This window comes from Triturus cristatus, chromosome 11 (genome assembly GCF_964204655.1).
Source record: "Triturus cristatus chromosome 11, aTriCri1.1, whole genome shotgun sequence".
Classification (NCBI taxonomy): domain Eukaryota; kingdom Metazoa; phylum Chordata; class Amphibia; order Caudata; family Salamandridae; genus Triturus; species Triturus cristatus.
In genome coordinates this window covers 224,880,373-224,899,003 of record NC_140594.1, presented here as the reverse complement: position 1 = coordinate 224,899,003, position 18,631 = coordinate 224,880,373, and the positions used below count along the sequence as shown (strand labels likewise).

The following is an 18,631-nucleotide window of genomic DNA, read 5'->3' as shown; positions in this document are numbered from 1 at the left end:
AAAAAACAGCTGGCTCTGACGACTTGGAGCAGTCTATTCTCCAGCGTTTATAGGAGAAAATGAACGCTCATCAAAAGCACCTTTTAATCCACCCACAAACTGGGAAAATCACCATTAAACTGCTATCAACGCCATAGGAGACTCTCCCAAGGAGGCGCCAAGGAAGAGGAAATTACCTTTTGAGGAGCAGATTGCCTTGGAACCCACACCTCCTCCAAATCATAGGAGACATATGGACGATGTCCCTGCTCAATGCACTCATCGTCCACCTCCCCCTCACTTCCACCACCATACTTTCTACCTCCTTCAGTTTCACTAGACGAGTCACTACACTCTTCCTATTGGGGGCTGCCTGACTTATCCAGTTGAACCATACAATACCTCTTATGATCCTGAACCGAGAAACAACCCTTGGGACAGCAGAGATTCGATTTCCCCCGGTGATACGGACCCAGATCTGTACCCATCAAAACATTATGATGGCACCACCTCGTACCATGAGGTCATACATAGGGCAGCTACTTTTCATGAAGTACAAATGGACGTCATCCTGGAAGACTTTACAAAAAAGGCAATGCTGCACACCCCAAAAGTAACCTGCACCCCTTAAGACAATCTTATTCCTGGGTGTGGTCCAAAAGTAGTAAATGTTCATGCGAAAAACACCATAGATATCCGATCTTGATGTAACAGGATATGTTATGTTTATTCTTTCATAATCATATAAGTATCCAGTTTTCACAACGCAGCCGACGCGCGTTTCGCCCAACGGGCTTTCTCAAGGCTGCATACATACAAGAAAAAGAAAAAAAACAACGTATCTAATTTTCTGTATAACCAGAAACATACTCAATATTCTCAGCTGTGTTATGCCGTACATTCTAATGTAAAACAGATCCATAATTGATCATCAAATTCAAAGGGAGAGAGTTCCCCAAGGGATAGAAAGTGATCCCCTCCATTGTATGATTAGTAGAGAGATAGATCCCGATAGGTTCCCCAAGTGGATAGAACATCGTAGTCCAAGAAACCACTGAATTACTGAATACTATTGTCATAAATTTTCAGAATTCGTCATTCATCTTACACCGATAGGTATAGTGAGTGTTAATGGATGTGCCCGTGTTAAAAGCCAATACCCGAACAGTCATTGGTACTAAAGTGCTCCAAGTCATGTAATATAAGGTGATGACATCTCACCTTGTGAGTTTTACTGTTTTGTTCGTATTAGGTGTAAAGGAAATTCCCAAGATTACACCTGAAAAATAGAATTATAATGTACTATAACCACTGACAATATAACTCAATTGGTATTCGTCAACACATCTGTTGTGACAATCTGTATTGCTTACCTAGTTCCCACCAAATGGTCACGTAATTCGTGCCCCAAGTAAGGCGCTATCAATGTTTCTTCGTATCCGTAGTCACTCAAATGTAACCAAGGACCAGGATCCGTCCCCTCTAAATTAGAAGTACAATGGAAACAAAGATTTACTCTGGTGTGTTGTCAGGATCATCATTCAGTGATGACCACTTAAATACTATATGCGTGAGCAATTGGAGGACCGTATGTACTTGCTGTGGTCTAGTAGCGGTCATGATTTCATGTTAGTTACGAACGGTCAACGTTTTACCGCACCTATTGTGTGCTATGTATCTGCATGTCGAGCCGAGAGTTATATAGCTATATTATTCCCCAAAGTGATTCGGCTTATGCATTAAGATCCAAACGCATATGGAAATGTATGCGTGTTCATTACACCGCGCTTCGTATCACTTCAAATATTTACGTGACACTGCCCATATCGCATACGGAAATGTATTGGTGTTCATTACACCACGCTTCGTATTACTTCAATTATTTACGTGACACTGCCCATATCGCACTCACCTCCTACACGTTATTGATTCTCCCGCATGTTCCTGGGCGTTTGTAAACCGAGTGCCTCCCGCCATTATGATGTATAAGTAGGGCCCGGAGTTGTCAACACAGAAAATGGACTAACACCTGAAGCGACCAGATTCAAAGTAAGCGAACTGGCGGCCATGTTGGAACGATACAACAGTATATGTATTATGTCTAAACTACCGTCCTCTTTCTCATATCGTCCCAAATTCCTTCGATACATTGTGATTGTCAAGTCCTGTTCATATACTCATTCTTCAAGAAAAGACCCGACATCATTACCACAGTGACGTTTAGAAAGGCGAGAGAGCATGGTATTTCGTAATAGGTAGTTAAAGTTGGAAACAGAAAGGACAGGTAGCAGCAGGTCATATGAGATAGGAATCCTGGCGCCACAGCATGTCACAGACAATATTATATTGAAAAGCCTGTTACAACATGATTATAGTTCGCTGCAATATTGCACATTCCATTATTAAAGTAATGACAGGTATCGGTAGATAATATGCCAAAATATAAACTTGTAATTGTTATTTATAATGCATAACACATTGATCTACAGAAATTCAAAAAGTTCCTTATCAATGTTGATCCCATGTTCAACTGCTCTAAGGGAAACAATCCATTTACATTCTTTTTGTCTGAGCATACTAATTCTGTTGCCACCTCTCTGGTGTGGCAGTACTACCTCAAGGCCATGAAAAGTAATTCTGATCAATTCAGTATGGTTGTGTGTGGTATTAAAATGTAAGGCTAACGGGTATTGCAAATTATTGTTTCTAATGGCTCTTAGGTGTTCCTGTATCCGTTCCTTTAGTGGTCGGATAGTACTGCCTACATAAATTTTTCCACAAATGCAAATGATACAATAAATAACGAATTTCGTGTTGCAATTAATAAAGTTGTTGACTGTGTACATTCTTTCAGAGTTGTATTTGAATGACGTGGTTTTATTCAGCGCAAAGGGGCAAACATTGCAGGTACCACATTTAAAAAATCCTTTGGGTTTTACTGGTAACCATGTCCTTTGAGGCGTTTTTGAAATAAAGCTGGGGCATAGAGATTGTCTCAAAGTATTACCCCTGGCAAAGGTAATGTTGGGCCTTGGTCCCACCGCCTCCATGATTTTCTCATCATCTGTTAATAGATGCCAGTGTTTTCTGAGAATTTTGAAGATTTCTACACTCGCATTAGAGTATGGTGTAATAAACCTAATCATTTTTGTACTGTCTGGCCTTTTGTTTGTTTTCATGCGGCCCTTCAACAAATCCGTTCTAGTCATACTGTTTACAGCTTTACGTAACTTTCGGATATCATATGTCTTATATCCTCTGGCCATAAAACGTTGTTCCACTGTGTTTAGTTCGTTATCCAATATTTGCGTATCACTGCAATTTCTTTTTGTACGGATCATCTCCCCCAAAGGAATTGCTCTAATCTGTGAGGGTGGGTGTGCACTGGTGGCATGCAGAACTGCATTGCATGCCGTATCTTTTCTGTATGGTTGTGATAGCAGTTTGTCCTTAGCAACTACAATTGTAATATCAAGAAAGTTGATTTGTGTAGTGCTTTCTGTTTTCGTAAACCTTAAGTTGAAGGGATTGGTATTGAGATACTGGAAAAATTCATCAAGCATTATTTTTGTACCTGACCAAAACATCAGTATATCGTCTATATACCGACCTAGAAATAGGATATTTTCCGTTAGTGTATTAGGACCCTTCTTCCAAATATGGTGCAGTTCAAAATATCCCATATAGAGATTGGCAAATGAGGGCGAAAATTTCGCCCCCATCGCCACCCCTCTAATTTGACGGTACCAAGTGTCATTGTGCATGAAAATGTTGTTTTTTAACACCAATTCTATCAATTCGAGTATCATGACTGTGTGTTCTAGGAATTGTATGGACCTAGATTCCAGAAAATATTGTGCTGCCAGGAGACCCATGTCCATAGGTATACTGGTGTAGAGGGAACACACATCCAGGGTGACAAGATAGTGTCCCTCTACCCAGTCTACATCCGAAATCTTACTTAGGACGTCTGTGGTGTCTTTTATGAACGATGGTAGGTTCACTACCAATGGTTGTAAATATGCATCAATGTATTCCGAGATACGTTCAGTTGGTGATCCAATTCCCGAAATGATTGGCCTACCTGGGGGGAAGGGTTCATTTTTATGTATTTTGGGTAAAACGTATATACACGGTATGGTTGGTGTATCATTGTATAGATATCTGTATTCGATATCTGAGATCAAACATTTGTCTTTCCAAAATCGTAACGTATTATGAATGAGTTCTTTGGTGGTGTTAACCGGATTATGGTCTAATAGCTGATATGTCATATCATCACTTAATTGTCTGTTTATTTCATCCATATAGTCCGATTTGTTCATTAGCACAACATTTCCTCCCTTGTCAGCCTCACGGATGACAAGGGAGGAATCATTTTTGAGACTGAGCAATGCCTGTCTTTCCTCCCTCGTGATGTTTGTTGGATAATGTTTTCTCTTCAAGAGATATTGGTCTTCTAATTTATATAGATCATTGAAAATGTTATGTTGAAATTTATCAATCAGATTGTGCCCTGGCAATTGTGGTGTAAATCTGGATTTGTGTCTCAAACCACTGTCGGAACTAACAAAAGTATCAAAGTCTAGATCCATTGCTACATCTTGTAATGATGGAGTACAATCACTGTCGTCTATGGAAAGTAGTAATTGGACATCTTTGATGTCCCTAATCGATGGTAATTCTTCTAGATGAGTAACATTCCCAATTGCACTGGACAGCTGTTGTTTATCCTGAAAGTATTTTAACAATTTGATCTTTCTAACAAATTTAAAACAGCTGACATGTAAAGATGTGAAGTTTGGGACAGCACTGGGACAGAAACTCAAGCCTTTGCTCAATATTTTAATTTCATGTTCATTAAGTACATGATCCGAAAGATTTACAACATTAACAGTATTCATACATGTAGTATCTTCAACATTAATCAATTCTTCTGATTGCGTGCATTTGATCTCGTGGTCACCCCTGTTCTTTCTTGTCCGCCTGTGCCTGGTTTTTCCCCTTCTTGCCTTTTTTGGCCCATATCTTTCCTGTATGTTTGTTTGTTCCCTTTCCTGTAGCGTTGTAATTCTAAAAAAAAGGGATCGGAAATGGGCCCCTCCACCCGTGTTTGTGTATTCAATGATTCACTACTGGTGGCACTGCTAATACCTCAGAAATGGAAGCATGCAATTGTGCTCCCTATTTGCAAGAAACTTACCCTTGATCCTATGATCCAGGACAATCTGAGACCCATCTCACTCTTGGCCTTTTTTGCTAAAATCCTTGAAAAACATGTTAACAATTAGCTTACACGTTTCATCGAAGCGAGAGAGTTGCTTCACCCTTCACAATCAGGCTTCAGGGCTGCTCACTCTACAGAGTCTGCCTTATTACTTGTGACTGAAACCTTAGGACAAAGTGCAGATAAAGGTCTCAGCCCTAACTCTGCTTGATCTGAGCGCGGCCTTCAACACCGTATCTCACGGCCTCCTGATCTGGAGGTGTGCAGTGTCAGCAGCCTCGCACTAAGAGGGCTCACTTCTTTCTTGCTCAGTCGCACCTTCCAAGTCGCACAGAGACCTTTCACATCTAAGATACTTAGCCAACTGCAAGGAGTTCCCCAGGGCTCTATTCTCAGCCCTACTCTATTTAATATTTACATTCATCCCCTTGCAGAGATCATCGAGAAACACAATGTCAAATTAGTATTGTATGCTGACGACACTCAACTGATCGTGACCCTCTCTCAGGGCTAGGACGGTCCGACGCATCATTTCAAATCTTGCCTGGTGGAATTTGCCTCATGGATGGCTGACCGCTGTTTGAAGCTCAGCATCAATAAAACAGAGATCATGATCGTGGGCAAGGCTCCATCTGTATGGTCATCAGCTTGGTAGCCTGATGCGCTGGGCCAGATCCCACAACCCAAGCCTAAAGTTAAAAATCTAGGAGTGTGGTTCAATCCCAAACTCTCCTTCAAAAACCAAATCGGTAGTGTAGCAAGGAAAAGATGTGGCACTCTTAAAACTTTAAGAAAGACCCTGGATCTGCTCCTGATTGAGTCACGTAAAACCATGGTACATGCACTCGTAACGTCTCATTTAGACTACTGCAATGGTCTTTATTTAGGAGCAATCAAAGGTAGTTTAACAAAACTCCAAAGAGTGCAAAACGCAGTGGCTCGCTTGGTTCTTAACCTTCCTAAAATGGCATTGGCAACTATTGCTCTTGCCACTTTCATTGGCTACTGCTGGAAAAGAGAATCTGTTTTAAAGCTCTTTGCTTCTGTCACAAGATTCTCTCCCAGAAAGGTCCTAAATACATACGCACTATGATACAGCCTTACTCCCTGCGGCGTTAAGCGATTTACAAAAGGAGACATAGACCTTCAATACCGCACCTATCGCAATGTGGAAATAGTAACAAGGAGTGGTGCTACAATCAGGGGGAACAACCTCCTAATCCCCATAAATGGAAATATCCCCAAACTTGTACACTAGTGAGATCAGCGCTCACAATCACTGGTTTTCTCTGGTTCTATATCTTAGTTAAGGTAATATTAACAGATACCGATTTGGGTATAACAGTGTTTATTCCAAGTAATACACGTCAACATCACACCAGTTCGAATTAAGTATATGGAAGCAATATACTTGTATTCACATGTCACTCGAAGTTCGAGCTGTGAGACGATGCATACATGCCAGCATACTAACAGGTTTGGCTACCAAGATGGGCCAGAATATACCGCTGGCAAACATGACTTTTCTTTAAGAATGACGAACATCAGCCAAATAGTTAAGGCCAATACTCTTCTTGTGAATCTGTATACCTACAAGTGGCATGTGAATACAAGTACACCAGGACTAAGCTCTGAGGAAGTCTCAAGAAAGGGACAAACACGTTGGCTACATTGGCAGGCTACATTGGCATGAACAATTCATGAATAAAGAATTTTGCAACTGACAACTCACCACCATATACCTAATTGGAACTGGTGTGATGTGGACGTAAATTACTTGGAATAAACAGCGTTCTACCCAAATCGGTATTTGTGAATACTCCCTGCAGCGTTATTTGAGATCTTCGAAGGCCAATTTTGTGCAAGTTTAGGGCCAGACTGGGGACACATTCCTTCTCCTTCCTAGCTGCCAAAACGTGGAATTCCCTCCCGGCGCTGATAAGAGCCGAACCTTCTGAAATACTGTTTAGGAATAAATTGAAGACTTGATTGTTCAGTTCCTCTTAGTGTTCTGTTAGGGTTTTTTCTTACTATGTCTCCTGGTTGTAGCTTAGATAGGTCTGGTCTCAGAGCAGGGACACACCGCTGTAGTGTAACCAGGCGCTCTATAAATCCATATATTATTATTATTAATACATCTGGAGATTCTACTGAATGTTTGAGCCATCATCGGCACAGCCTCCAAACCAACAATCGTGATAGGGGTCAAAACAGCCAAATCATCCTTATTTGCCAAATCCTTCACCTCTAACCAATGTGTCGTTAGAGGATGGATGTCCTCAGACTTCCACAAAAATGTAATAAAACGTTTGAAATACAAGGCAAACAAAGTGTACCCCTACCTAGCCCAAGAGAAAACAGTTATAGATTCAGAGAGGGAATCTGAACAGCAGATCATAGCTTTCGGTCACACATAAAGACATTGTACTCTTGACATAAAACCTGGACCAAGGTCTCCGTGGCCCCAAAATATTGAAGGGACGAGAGACCCAATCTAAAGTCTTCTCAGGGTCCAGAAAGATCAAGCCAACAGCCTCCCGCATCCCTCCTATAACCCCTTTATACTATCTCCAGAGCTGTGATTTCTGTGTTTATATGAGACGTTGTGCCCAGCCCCAGAATAAAACCATGCTGATTTGTCTACCATCTGCGTGATGACAGAAAATATTCCATTTAACACTTACAGATCTTACAGTCCTTGTTAATTGGAGAAATGGGGTGATACACCCCGCAGAGCGTAAGATCTTTTACTGTCTTAGGGACAATCACAATTCTGGTCTCAACCCAGGATTCTGTCCCCTAGCAATTAAATCAAAGGAGTTAAAAAGTGCCTCTTTAATCGGAGTTAAGATATCCTTAAAGGTAGCATAGAATTCCAAGGGTATCTGAACAGGGCCCAAAGCCTTAACTTGAGCAAGAGAAACAATAGCAGTTTCTTTCTCTGTAAGAGTAATCAGTGCTTCCAGCCTTGAGCTTTCTATCTGGCTCAGTTTATGCCAACAGTACAGTTCTCAGTGAATTGAAGGATTTCCATCATCATTGAGATACAATCCTCCTGGTAGCGTGCTTGATAGAAACAGGAGAAAATGCCTCGAAAAGAAGCAAAATTAGCCACCAACAAGCCATTCTCATCCCTAACCTTATGAATAGTATTAACATTGGAATTATTCTTTACTCTATACTAGAGAATCCACCCCTGGTCTTCGCTATTCTCAAACCTGGCCATCTGTCGAGCACAGCAGTTTTTAACCGCCCAATTATATCCATATTTCTTGACATTTTACAGCTTCGGTTTTCATGTGAGCAGATTTTAACACAGAGGAATCCCTCCTGTAATCCTCCCTGTGCTGCAAAAGAAGTTGGTGTACAACATCCAGGGTAGGGGCATCCTGGATGCCCTGAGATGCCTTCGCAGGTGCAGCTCCTAAGGAAAGGGGACCTGGCCCTAAAGCATTAATACTACCAAGTGGCCATGCCTCAGTTGGTAGAATGATAGAGGGTACTGAAGCAAGTGGAGAACGATTAGTTGGTGTCTGTTCTGTCCCATCAGGATCTCAAACTAGCTCCCCCATTCCGTCCGTTCCATCTGATGAGGGGTGGGATTAATTGTTCCTAAGGCAGCTGTCACCGAAACAGGGGCCTCATCTAGAGTTAAGCGAGGCAATGCAGATGCAGCACCATCCAAATTTAGGTCAGGCAAGTTAGGATGATCAGTACCCCTTGTGCAATCTCTGTTACCTGTTGCATCCAACACTGATTTATCTATTAGATCATCTGTCTCCTTCTCATCACTGTCAGACCAATCCGATAGGGAAAAGAAGGCCTCCTGACTGGCACCAAGTAGCCGAGTCAGTTCCCCCTCCAGACCCCACTTTGGCTACTCCAGTCAAGTGAGAGTAAGTAGGTGGTGGTGTTTAGACTGCATCAGATTGCTCCCCAGAATTTTGACCTACTTCAGCTGATTGCAGCCATCAGTAGCCAATACAAATAAAGTAGTTGAATGGGGACTAGCATTACTGGTCCGAAATGGCAGGAATCTTCACTCAAAACCATTGCAAGAGCAGGAGAGCAGGTACCAGGAGAGAATGACAAGACAAGAGACTAGAGTTCTCTGAACCCCCACCTGCGTGCTTCCCTGCCCTTCCCCATGAGAACCAGAGGAGGAGACCAAAGTTTCTAGTCCGGAGGTTTCCTTTGATGTTGCTAGACCCCAGCTAAGGCCCCCAGTTGCATCAGGGCATTGTCTGCCTTCTGCCAATAGGTATTTTGTGGGTTTAATCACTCCAAGACCGCTGAATCCACCATGGGACCCAAAAGACCCATCAAGGAGAAGCCGCTGTCTCTCCACTTTTGGCAAGGTGTGAGTACCCATTGGATCCCCTCTACCACCCTTCCTTGCACCTCCTTTATCTGGCATGCTGGCTGAGGAAAAACCGCAACTTGAATTGTGACCATATATAAGATTTTGCAGTATTGCAGGTACCACCTCAATCAGTCCTGTAGGCACTCTTCTGACCTCCTTTTGCCTGCAGCCTCCTGTCAGGGTTAGTACAGTGGTAGACTACATAATTCCCAACAAGACTGAGATCTCCGCCCAAGGCCCATCCCAATACCCTCTACATGAGGAGTCAAAGTTTTTACTAGAACTTCAACAAAGTGGCAACAGAAAAAAAAGTAAGTTTCACCAATCATGCCAGCTTGCATTCTCCAAGCCTTTGCTGATCCTTTTGTGCTGAATATGTGTGCACAGCTGGTAGATACTCTGGTCTGCCCTCCGAAATCAGCACTCGCATGGAAAATGCGGGAAAGATGTACCGCAGGGGCTGACCTTAATCAGAAGCCTTCCTCCACTGCGGCAGAACGCTTCTGCACTGACATTTGCCTCCAAGACGTTGTTCCCTTGCTCCTGCTGCCACAACAGAAGCACTGCTGCCAAAGCAGAGAAAGCGGGAGCCAAAGGAGCTGGCAACTCGTGCCTGCACAAGAACACGGCTCCCAGAGTCTTTTGCAATTGTTTTGGTGCCATTGTGGGAATAGGAAAAGCCAGTTAACACCACTCAGGTTGGTAGAATGAGGAGGTGAGAATGATTAGATTATGCCGGCAGAGTCGACCTCTGACCAAGAGTGTTCAGCCGCTAGCCACCATCTTTTACACGGTATTCCCTTATCTGACGTTTTGTAATTTGTGTTATCCCTAGCACAGTTATAGGATACCTTTCAACTCTTTTAGCTTTTTCGTGGTTGCCACCCCTCTTTATTTAAGTGTCCAGTTTTTATACACTTTTTGAAAGATTTATATTTGTTTCCTCCCTCCCCTTTTGTCATGCCACAGTGGGACCTTAACTTTGTCCTTACACTTCTGGGGCTGTATTGCCGGAGTTCCCCGGGGGCGCAATCGGCATTTGTGCCCGCTTGTCTCCCCGGGGCACTTGGGTATTACATAATGGTCTGCAGATGTTTGCTGCCCCTTCTGTAATACTGGTAGCACTGGCGCACATAAAGGACCAGTGCTATAATCAGAGGGTGTTCCCTCATTTGCATGGGGGCGTGGCCCTATGCAAATGTGGGAATCTCTTTGCCTCTGCGCCCGCGCTGTATTACAGACGTGGGCACAGAGGCAAACATGCTGTCAGAGTGCTCCCCCTGATGGCAGCCCTCTGGAGGGGGAAAGAGGGTCCCAGGGACTCCAAGTCCTCCTCTTGCAGGCATGTGCTGTCATTCGCTGCACCTTTCTGCAAGGGGATCTCTAATCCCCCTTCAAAGCGCAGGGTTGCCGCCTTCACTGTGAAACACGTAGCGGCTTAAAAGCAGCTGCTCCTTTTTTCACCTGAATGCGCTGCCTCCGGGGCAGTGTGAGTTTGCGGCTGCTCTGGGGGCAGCGCATTCACTATAATGCTGTGTATTTTCCTGGTTAGCGCTGGGCGTACCTTTTGAAAGGTTGCCCAGCGCTAACCAGGAAAATGCCTCCATACCGTAATACGACCCCTAGTGTGCACTCCCTTAGAGTTGCTTCACAGCTGCTCCTTCTGACTTCTCACCCTCAAGACAGTATTCCTCATCTCTGCATGTTAATGAGTTTCAAGCTCTCTGTCAACCCGCTATACATTACATTTTTCCCAGACAAGCTGGTTTTACGGACATGGGCGCCTTTCTTGCCTAAATTTGAGACGTCATTCCACATTGTTCAGAACATCACCTTGCCAGCATTCTTAACTCCGCTTCACTCCACCAAGGAGGAGGAGAGACTCCATCGCTTGGACTACAAGAGAGCGCTTATGCTTTTATATCACTCATACCAAAGAACACCGGGTGGATGATCTGCTTTATGTGGGCTTCTCTGGAGCGAAAAAGAGCAAGGCTGTGCAGAAGAGAACCATCTTGTTTAATTGTGCACCACATTAAGATTTGCTATTCATTGGCTGAAAAGCAGCCTCCAAAAGGGCTGCATGCTTATTCTGTCAGGTCCGAACCAGCTACCACAGGCTATCAAGGACATTTGTTAGGCGGCTACATGGGCTTCTCTCCATATGTTTATGAAACACTATTGTCTGGACAGTTAGTTTGGCAGAGTGGGGCACTTTGCCCGCTTGCTCCTGCAAGACTTTCTCGTTTGAGTCTATCCACAGACCCACCTTTAAATATGTACTGCTTTGCTCTATTCAAAAGATAAGCAATCTGCAAATAGTAGTCTCTATGAAGAACAAATTACTTACCTTTGGTGCTCTTTCTGGTAGAGACTTTATCTAGCTGCAGATTCCTCACCAACCCTCCCAGCTTCTCTTTTGTGTGTTAAACTCTGTCCATTAATAAGATCCCAAGTCTAGGAGTCTGCACACTGGTCTCACTAATATGCTTTGAGGGCTCCAAGTCTGGGCATATAAACACACTTAGACATCTGTGTGGGCGGAAGTCGTGTCTATATTGGCTCAACATTTCATTTCCAGAGCAGAATGGAGACAGTGCGGATTCACGCAGCGCCACCTGCTGATGTGCAGAGGTACTGCTAACAAGGTACAGGATATAGTACAGGATATAGTGTAACACCTGGGGACTATTTGAAAGGTGAGGAGTATGTGGCTATATAGTCTTTACCAGAAAAAGCGTTTCAGAAGGTAAATAACTTGTTCTTCTATAGCACAAACCTAACCAAAAAGCTGCGTAGTGCCACTCCTTTCCTTATGCCCTATATGCGATCTGAATTTGGTTTTGATTTTTGGGCGCAGCTCCCTTTGGATCCCTCCATTGTTGTCAGTTAGGGTTATTGATATTTAAGACGTATTCTCTGGTTGCAGTTATTTCAGCGTGGCACAAAAGTAAGTGAGTAAGCACTAAACATTTGCCTGCTCTAAAAATGCTTCTTCTCTGAACAAATTGGTTCTGCGACTTAAAGCAGCTTTCCTTCCCCTGATGGTGTCCCCTTCCTGTCTGGGCTATCTATTACTCTAACCAACTGTTATCTTCTGCCCCATCCCACAAGAAGGGGAGACTACACCGGTTATGGACCCATGAAAGGCGATGGCATACTCCCTGTGACTCTCCTGAGGACCTAAAGCATTTTACACTTAAAGGAGGAAGTGGAGACCATTAACCTTTTGCAGTCCACTAAATCTGGATCCCTTATGGACCCCTGTCCCCCTAAAATCTTCCATCATCTACCGGAACTATTTGCCTTGCATTTGTCTCCTATTTTTAACCAAATGTTCACCTCTGGTATATTCCCCACCAGTTGGAAACTGGTGTCTGTTCTCCCCCTTCTGAAGAAACTAAATTTAGATAGGGCGGATCCTAACAACTACCGCCCAATCTCCAGACTCCCTTTGCCTGCAAAGATGGTGGAAAAAGCCATGAATGGTGTTATATCCGAATATATTGAGAAGCATGCTTTCCTGGATGCTACTCAGTCTGGCTTTAGAAAGCATCATAGCACCGAACTGGCCCTGATCACAGCATCTGAATTAATTAGGCAGACAGTTGATGCAGGAGGCAATGCAGCACTAGTGCTGCTTGACCTCTCTGTTGCATTTGATACTGTGAACCATCACAAATTGCTGGAAGTCCTGAGGGGGATTGGTATTAAAGAGAAAGTGTTTACTTTTCTTGAATCATTCCTGTCTGTCCGGGAGCAATTTGTGGCTCTTGATGAGTTCAAGTCACCCAACTTTACTTTGACATGTGGAGTGCCACAGAGATCTTCATTGAGCCCAAATAACTATGTTGCATCTCTGGCTAGGTTAATCAGGTCCATGGGTTTCCCGGCTATTTCATATGCCGACGACACCCAGATTGTAGTCTCAGTGAGAGGCTCGCCAGCTGACACTGCTGCACAGTTTCACACCTGTCTTCATCAGGTCAGTGAATGGATGGCCACCAATTACTTGAAACTGAACTCTAGTAAGACCGAGGTCTCACTCTTTGGTGGCCATACTAATTTTTGGTCCCCTGCTCTGTGGCCTTTGGAGCTGGGCCCATTACAGACTCCTACAAATAAGGTGAAAAACTTGGGAGTCACGTTTGACTCTATGCTCTCTTTCGAAAGCCACGTTAACCAAGTTACATCCCTTTCCTTCTACACATTAAAACTACTGAGAAGGATTCTCCCATTTATTCCAGCTGAGCTGCCCAAACTAGTGGTCTCAGCTCTTGTTCTATCTAGAGCCGATTACTGTAATGGGCTTTTCATCAACCTGCGAAAGAAGTGCTTATCCAAACTGCAGATTGTGCAAAACGCTGCTGCACATCTCTTACTGAACATTCCAAGATATAAATATGTTTCACCGGCGCTCAAAGAATTACACTGCCGGCCAGTGAAGAGACGGATTGAGTTTAAGGCTCTTTGCATTGCTTTTAAGGCTAAGAACGACATAGGGCCTAGCTTTTTTAAACAGAATCTACAGCCTTACATTCCTGCTCGCCATCTTCGCTCATCTCATGCCCATAATCTGATTGTTCCCAGGTTCAAAAAGTGTTCCTGGGGTGGAAGGAGTTTTCTAGTCGGTACGACCAAATTGTGGAACCCTCTACCACTTAGGCTGAAACAAGAAACTCACCTGTTGGCCTTCAGGAAGGTGTTGATGACCTGGCTGTTTAATATTTGATGTGTTTCTGGACTGTCCAGTTAGTCATGATTGATGAGCTAGCGCCTTCACACCTTCGGGTGAATGTTTCACGCTCTATACATTTATTGTTCATTTCATTACATGTCAGTATTTCTACATTCTGACCAGACCCCTATAAATATTGTGCATCTAAATCCGTGAAGCTCCATCTGTACAATGTCACAGTGCCCCTTGAATAAAGCAATGTCTTATACTTAAACTTTGTAAAAACTAATTGGCTGTTAGGCATCTTATTCAGACACTACCCCTCTTTGGTCAGAGGACTAGATGATGCAAAATTAGATCAGGCGTGTTATTGAAATGTTTAGAAAGGAGTAACAGAATATGTTTTCTTTACACCTCCAACAATTTGCCAGGTTACTTTTTTCATTTTGAGATCTTCCTGTGTTAGGCGTACCCCATACATGCATTGAAATAAAAAAAAAGGAATGTAAAAACGGTGTGCTGTGATATCACTTGCTTATGCCATGTTCCTACCACCTTACCTAAGGAAGCTAACTGTCAATCAAGTTTTCAAGAGGTAGTATTGGAGACTAGAGCCCAGAGGAATGAAGCTGTCTGTCTGTAGGCTTACATTAGAGTAGCAGGTTTTATGTAAGATTACAAGAGATAAACTGTGTGTCTGCCTGACACTTCCAGTTTGAGCTGTCCATGGAGAGTGGCTGGAATAAAGGGGAGAAGCCTAGATTGCGGAGATAACAACTGGAGAGTCTACTAACTCAAAAGGGAGTCCATCCCAAAGACCAGTAGACTAGAACCTCCAAATGGGACAATACACTTTGAGTCATTGCTACCTACTAGGTGTATTTAAAAAGATTAAAGTACCCAATCTGTTCAAATGCATTAGTGATTTGTAGTTTGATAAAATAAAAATAATTAGCAAACACTTTAATTGCACCTTATCTCTGACAAGATCATTAGATAGTTCATGCATACCCATTCACATTTGTTGACTGTCTCTTATGAGTAATTTGAAACAGCACTACAATTTTAAACAGCCCGTCTATTATAGTAAGTCGTGGAGTAAATGGCCATTCATCAAATGTTTCTTAGGATTATGTTTCCCGATTACAGAAGTTTTACTACATTTAAATCAAAATTTTGTCAGTTGAACAAAACTCATTGAGCATCTTTCAGCACTAAATAATCATGGAAACACTGAGAAATCATCTTGACTTGTTCATCACATATGGTTAATGAAGAAGTTTCTTTCTGAGGTATACTTCTACCTGCAGATTCCTCACCTGTTGAATTATCCCAGGCTTCAGACTCGATCCAGAAAACTTTAAAGCTGTTTGACAACAGTAAAGGGGTACTGGCTCCCTGGCAGTGCCGAACGTGGGGCCTGGTGATGTCGTTGAAGCCATAATGCACTCATTTCAGTGCAATTACGCCTTTCATTTTCATCTTCTTTGGCACTGGTCCAGAATGCTCTATCTCGGAGTTTTGTGCTTTAGCACTCAAAGACTGGCCTCCTCAAAGTCAGTCCTCATGCATATGGAAGAATCATAAGCAACACATCTGCACTTGTTCTGATTGTTGCAGTTATCACAAAAACATTGTAGATATTTTTACGAACATTTGCCTTTCACGGGGGTGGAGGGGAATAAATAAATAGAAAAGGACAGCACTTACCAGAGATCAGTGGACTTATTTTACTTGTTGGAAGCCATTGGGGATTCTATGGGCTACAGCTGCTGCACCTGCAAACTACACAAATGATGTCACCACCTAGGACCTCCATTAAGGGTACGTGATTTTTACACCCTCCAGAGCGCAGGATGAGAAGATCAATTGAGTGTCTCCTCTGTCGCAATGTACACAGCATTGTACAACTGTACGCTCACCAGAATTTTATTTTAGTGGATGGTTCCCTTGGAATTAAGGGGTCCTCAAACTCAGCTAACCAAGGAAAATGATGAGGGGGGACCGCAGGTAAAAATAGAAACTGCAGGTATCAGACAGCTGTACAATCATTTAGGGACTTCACAACTGCTATTCTGTTTTGAACATACCCTCTACCAAATTTCTCAAAGTTAACAACCTGGTCATCATATTTTGACAGAGCGCTACCGTCTACTCTCCACTGCAGTAGAGTAGCTACTTCAATTGCATATTCTGAAAACATTGAGTTGTTGTGATATCTTCTCTTCCAAACATCCTCCTTGGTAGAGAGTTGTGTGAAAGCTTTGAATTAGTGACAGCTCCTGTGCAGATATCCATTGGTCTTAGGCCTAAGGTGTGTCTGTTGAACTTGAACGTACATTTAGTTAGTTACCCGTGGCACCAGCATGCATGATGCACCATATAGTCCCTTGAAGACTCAAATATGCTTCATTGCTGAAGGAAGGGCTGCAATAATACTCTTTTATTCTTTGGGTGCTAATAGTCCTTGTACCTGCACTGATCTTAATGGTCTGTAGCATTTTATGTTACATTTGATTCAGATCTTTGCTGTCTTTCTGTTTGCACTCATAAGGGCGATGTTTACCTAGTTCTTTCATTAGCTGGTATGTTTTAGCAAACTGTGGGAATTGGTGCAATGGCTCCAATGTTGGTTTATTGTCTGCATATCTCAGTACCCCCATCTATAACTCATTCTATATAAAATAAGTCCCAAAACTTACAAACAAGTGAACGCTCTGCAGGTTAGTGGTCAATCTGTCAAACATTTTACAGGCCAGTGTGTAATATCAATATTTGTCCTGAGCAATATGCCCATTGCACTACAACTAATTTGTTTAAGATTATCCCAATTTAGAGTTTCCTTTTGATTTTGAAATTAACAGAAATGCTAAACATATTTGTTGAAACATACCTGTATTAAACGCACTAACATCAATTTTGTTTTCATTAATTTTAAGGTACGTTCTCAATAATATATTTTTCTGTAATTATGCTTTGTGTTTTAAACTTGCTTTCTGCGAAAGTTGCAGTTGTTTTTGATAAATACTTTGAAATCTACCTGCACCATTTTCACTCATCCTCGAAAAGTGTTAAAAGTGTATATTTGTGTAGTTTTGATTGTAGGCAGCCTGGTTGGTCTAGTTTAAATTATGTTTTAAGTTCTCCTATGTTATATAGTATATAATTTGGCCAATGCTATTTGTGTTTCAAGTGAGGTTATTGTTTAAGATCCTTTCTTGGTTTTAATCCCTGCTGATCTGGATCATGATCCTCACTGCCAGCCCATCTAGATGTTGATCCATACTCCTCTGGGCATTGGTCATTACTCCATGCCTGAGTATTGGTCCTTGTTCATTGATGTATCTCATTTTAGAGCACCTATTTTGGCAGACATTGGATATAATTAATTCGGGAAAATGTATTTAATGAGTTTTCCCTATTATTCATTTTTGATGAATGTGCTAGTGTAGTTTTGCTTGTTTTTTCCAGTGTTTTTTCTTTCTACTTTTAGATCAGTAGGGGAGGGTTTGTGACCTCCTCTTCGTCGCTACCTTCTTTCCCCTCCACACTTTCCTGGTCAAGGGATGAAAACGCTCGAAGGGTTAAGTACCTTCTGAATACACCTCATTGTCAGAAAGCTGAAGTCTCCTTGGGAGCCTCATGCTTCTGTCCTTTGCCCTCTTTCTGCTCCGCTCTCTTGCATGAAGCAGCTGCATTGCATAAAAAAATACTCTTCTGACACTCATCTAACCCTCCATCGGCTAAAATCTATTTAACAAAAATATAGAATGTTTCCTACCATTTCCATGACTTACTTTATCATAAATATAAACTAATAACGCTTAAAATACTGGCTGCTCTTTGAGACTCTGTTCAGAAAGTCTTTGCTCAATTTTTTTTAATGTGGTTCATGCCTGTACGTATATACCTCTCAGAATGAAGCTCTTTATTGTCTACCTTTTTAGAATATAATGTTTTTAATGGACAGTGCTTTATATTTGAGGTGTGGGTTTCCATGCCATGACCAACATTTTATGAACACAGTTTGTGGCTTCAAGTGCAAATCTTGTGTGTGAATACTAGAGTCAATGGAGAAATGTGTGCACTGTGGAAAATGAGCTGGTCATTTAGTACATACTACATGACCTTAAAACATACAGCAGTAAAACCTAAAATGTGAGAAATGTGTCCAATAAATGCTCACCTGCTGTTGCATGCATATCTTTATTGACACTGCATCATGACACAAAAAGATGTCTATTTATTTTCTTTAAGTTACCTTTACCACCGTTCTTAATAATTATTACCCATACCTCATTTATATTACTTACTATTTATAGTATCATGTCCGTAGTAGGTGACAATGTGATGCACTATGATGTATTGGAGTCAATGTGGGGAT

At 42.3% G+C, this 18,631-nt stretch overlaps 1 protein-coding gene across 7 annotated transcripts in view; it reads left to right on the top strand.

The window, feature by feature from the left end:
- The window catches only part of GIT2 (GIT ArfGAP 2), a 668,976-nt gene that overhangs the window by 492,055 nt on the left and 158,290 nt on the right, over positions 1–18,631 (top strand). For 3 of the 7 annotated variants that reach the window (XM_085633297.1, XM_085633295.1, XM_085633302.1), the window contains exon 16: positions 17,741–17,830. The exons of the other annotated variants lie outside the window; for them this stretch is intronic. In XM_085633297.1, coding sequence (XP_085489423.1) covers positions 17,741–17,830 — 90 coding nt within the window. The remainder of the gene's footprint in view (positions 1–17,740; positions 17,831–18,631) is intronic. 7 annotated transcript variants of the gene reach the window in all.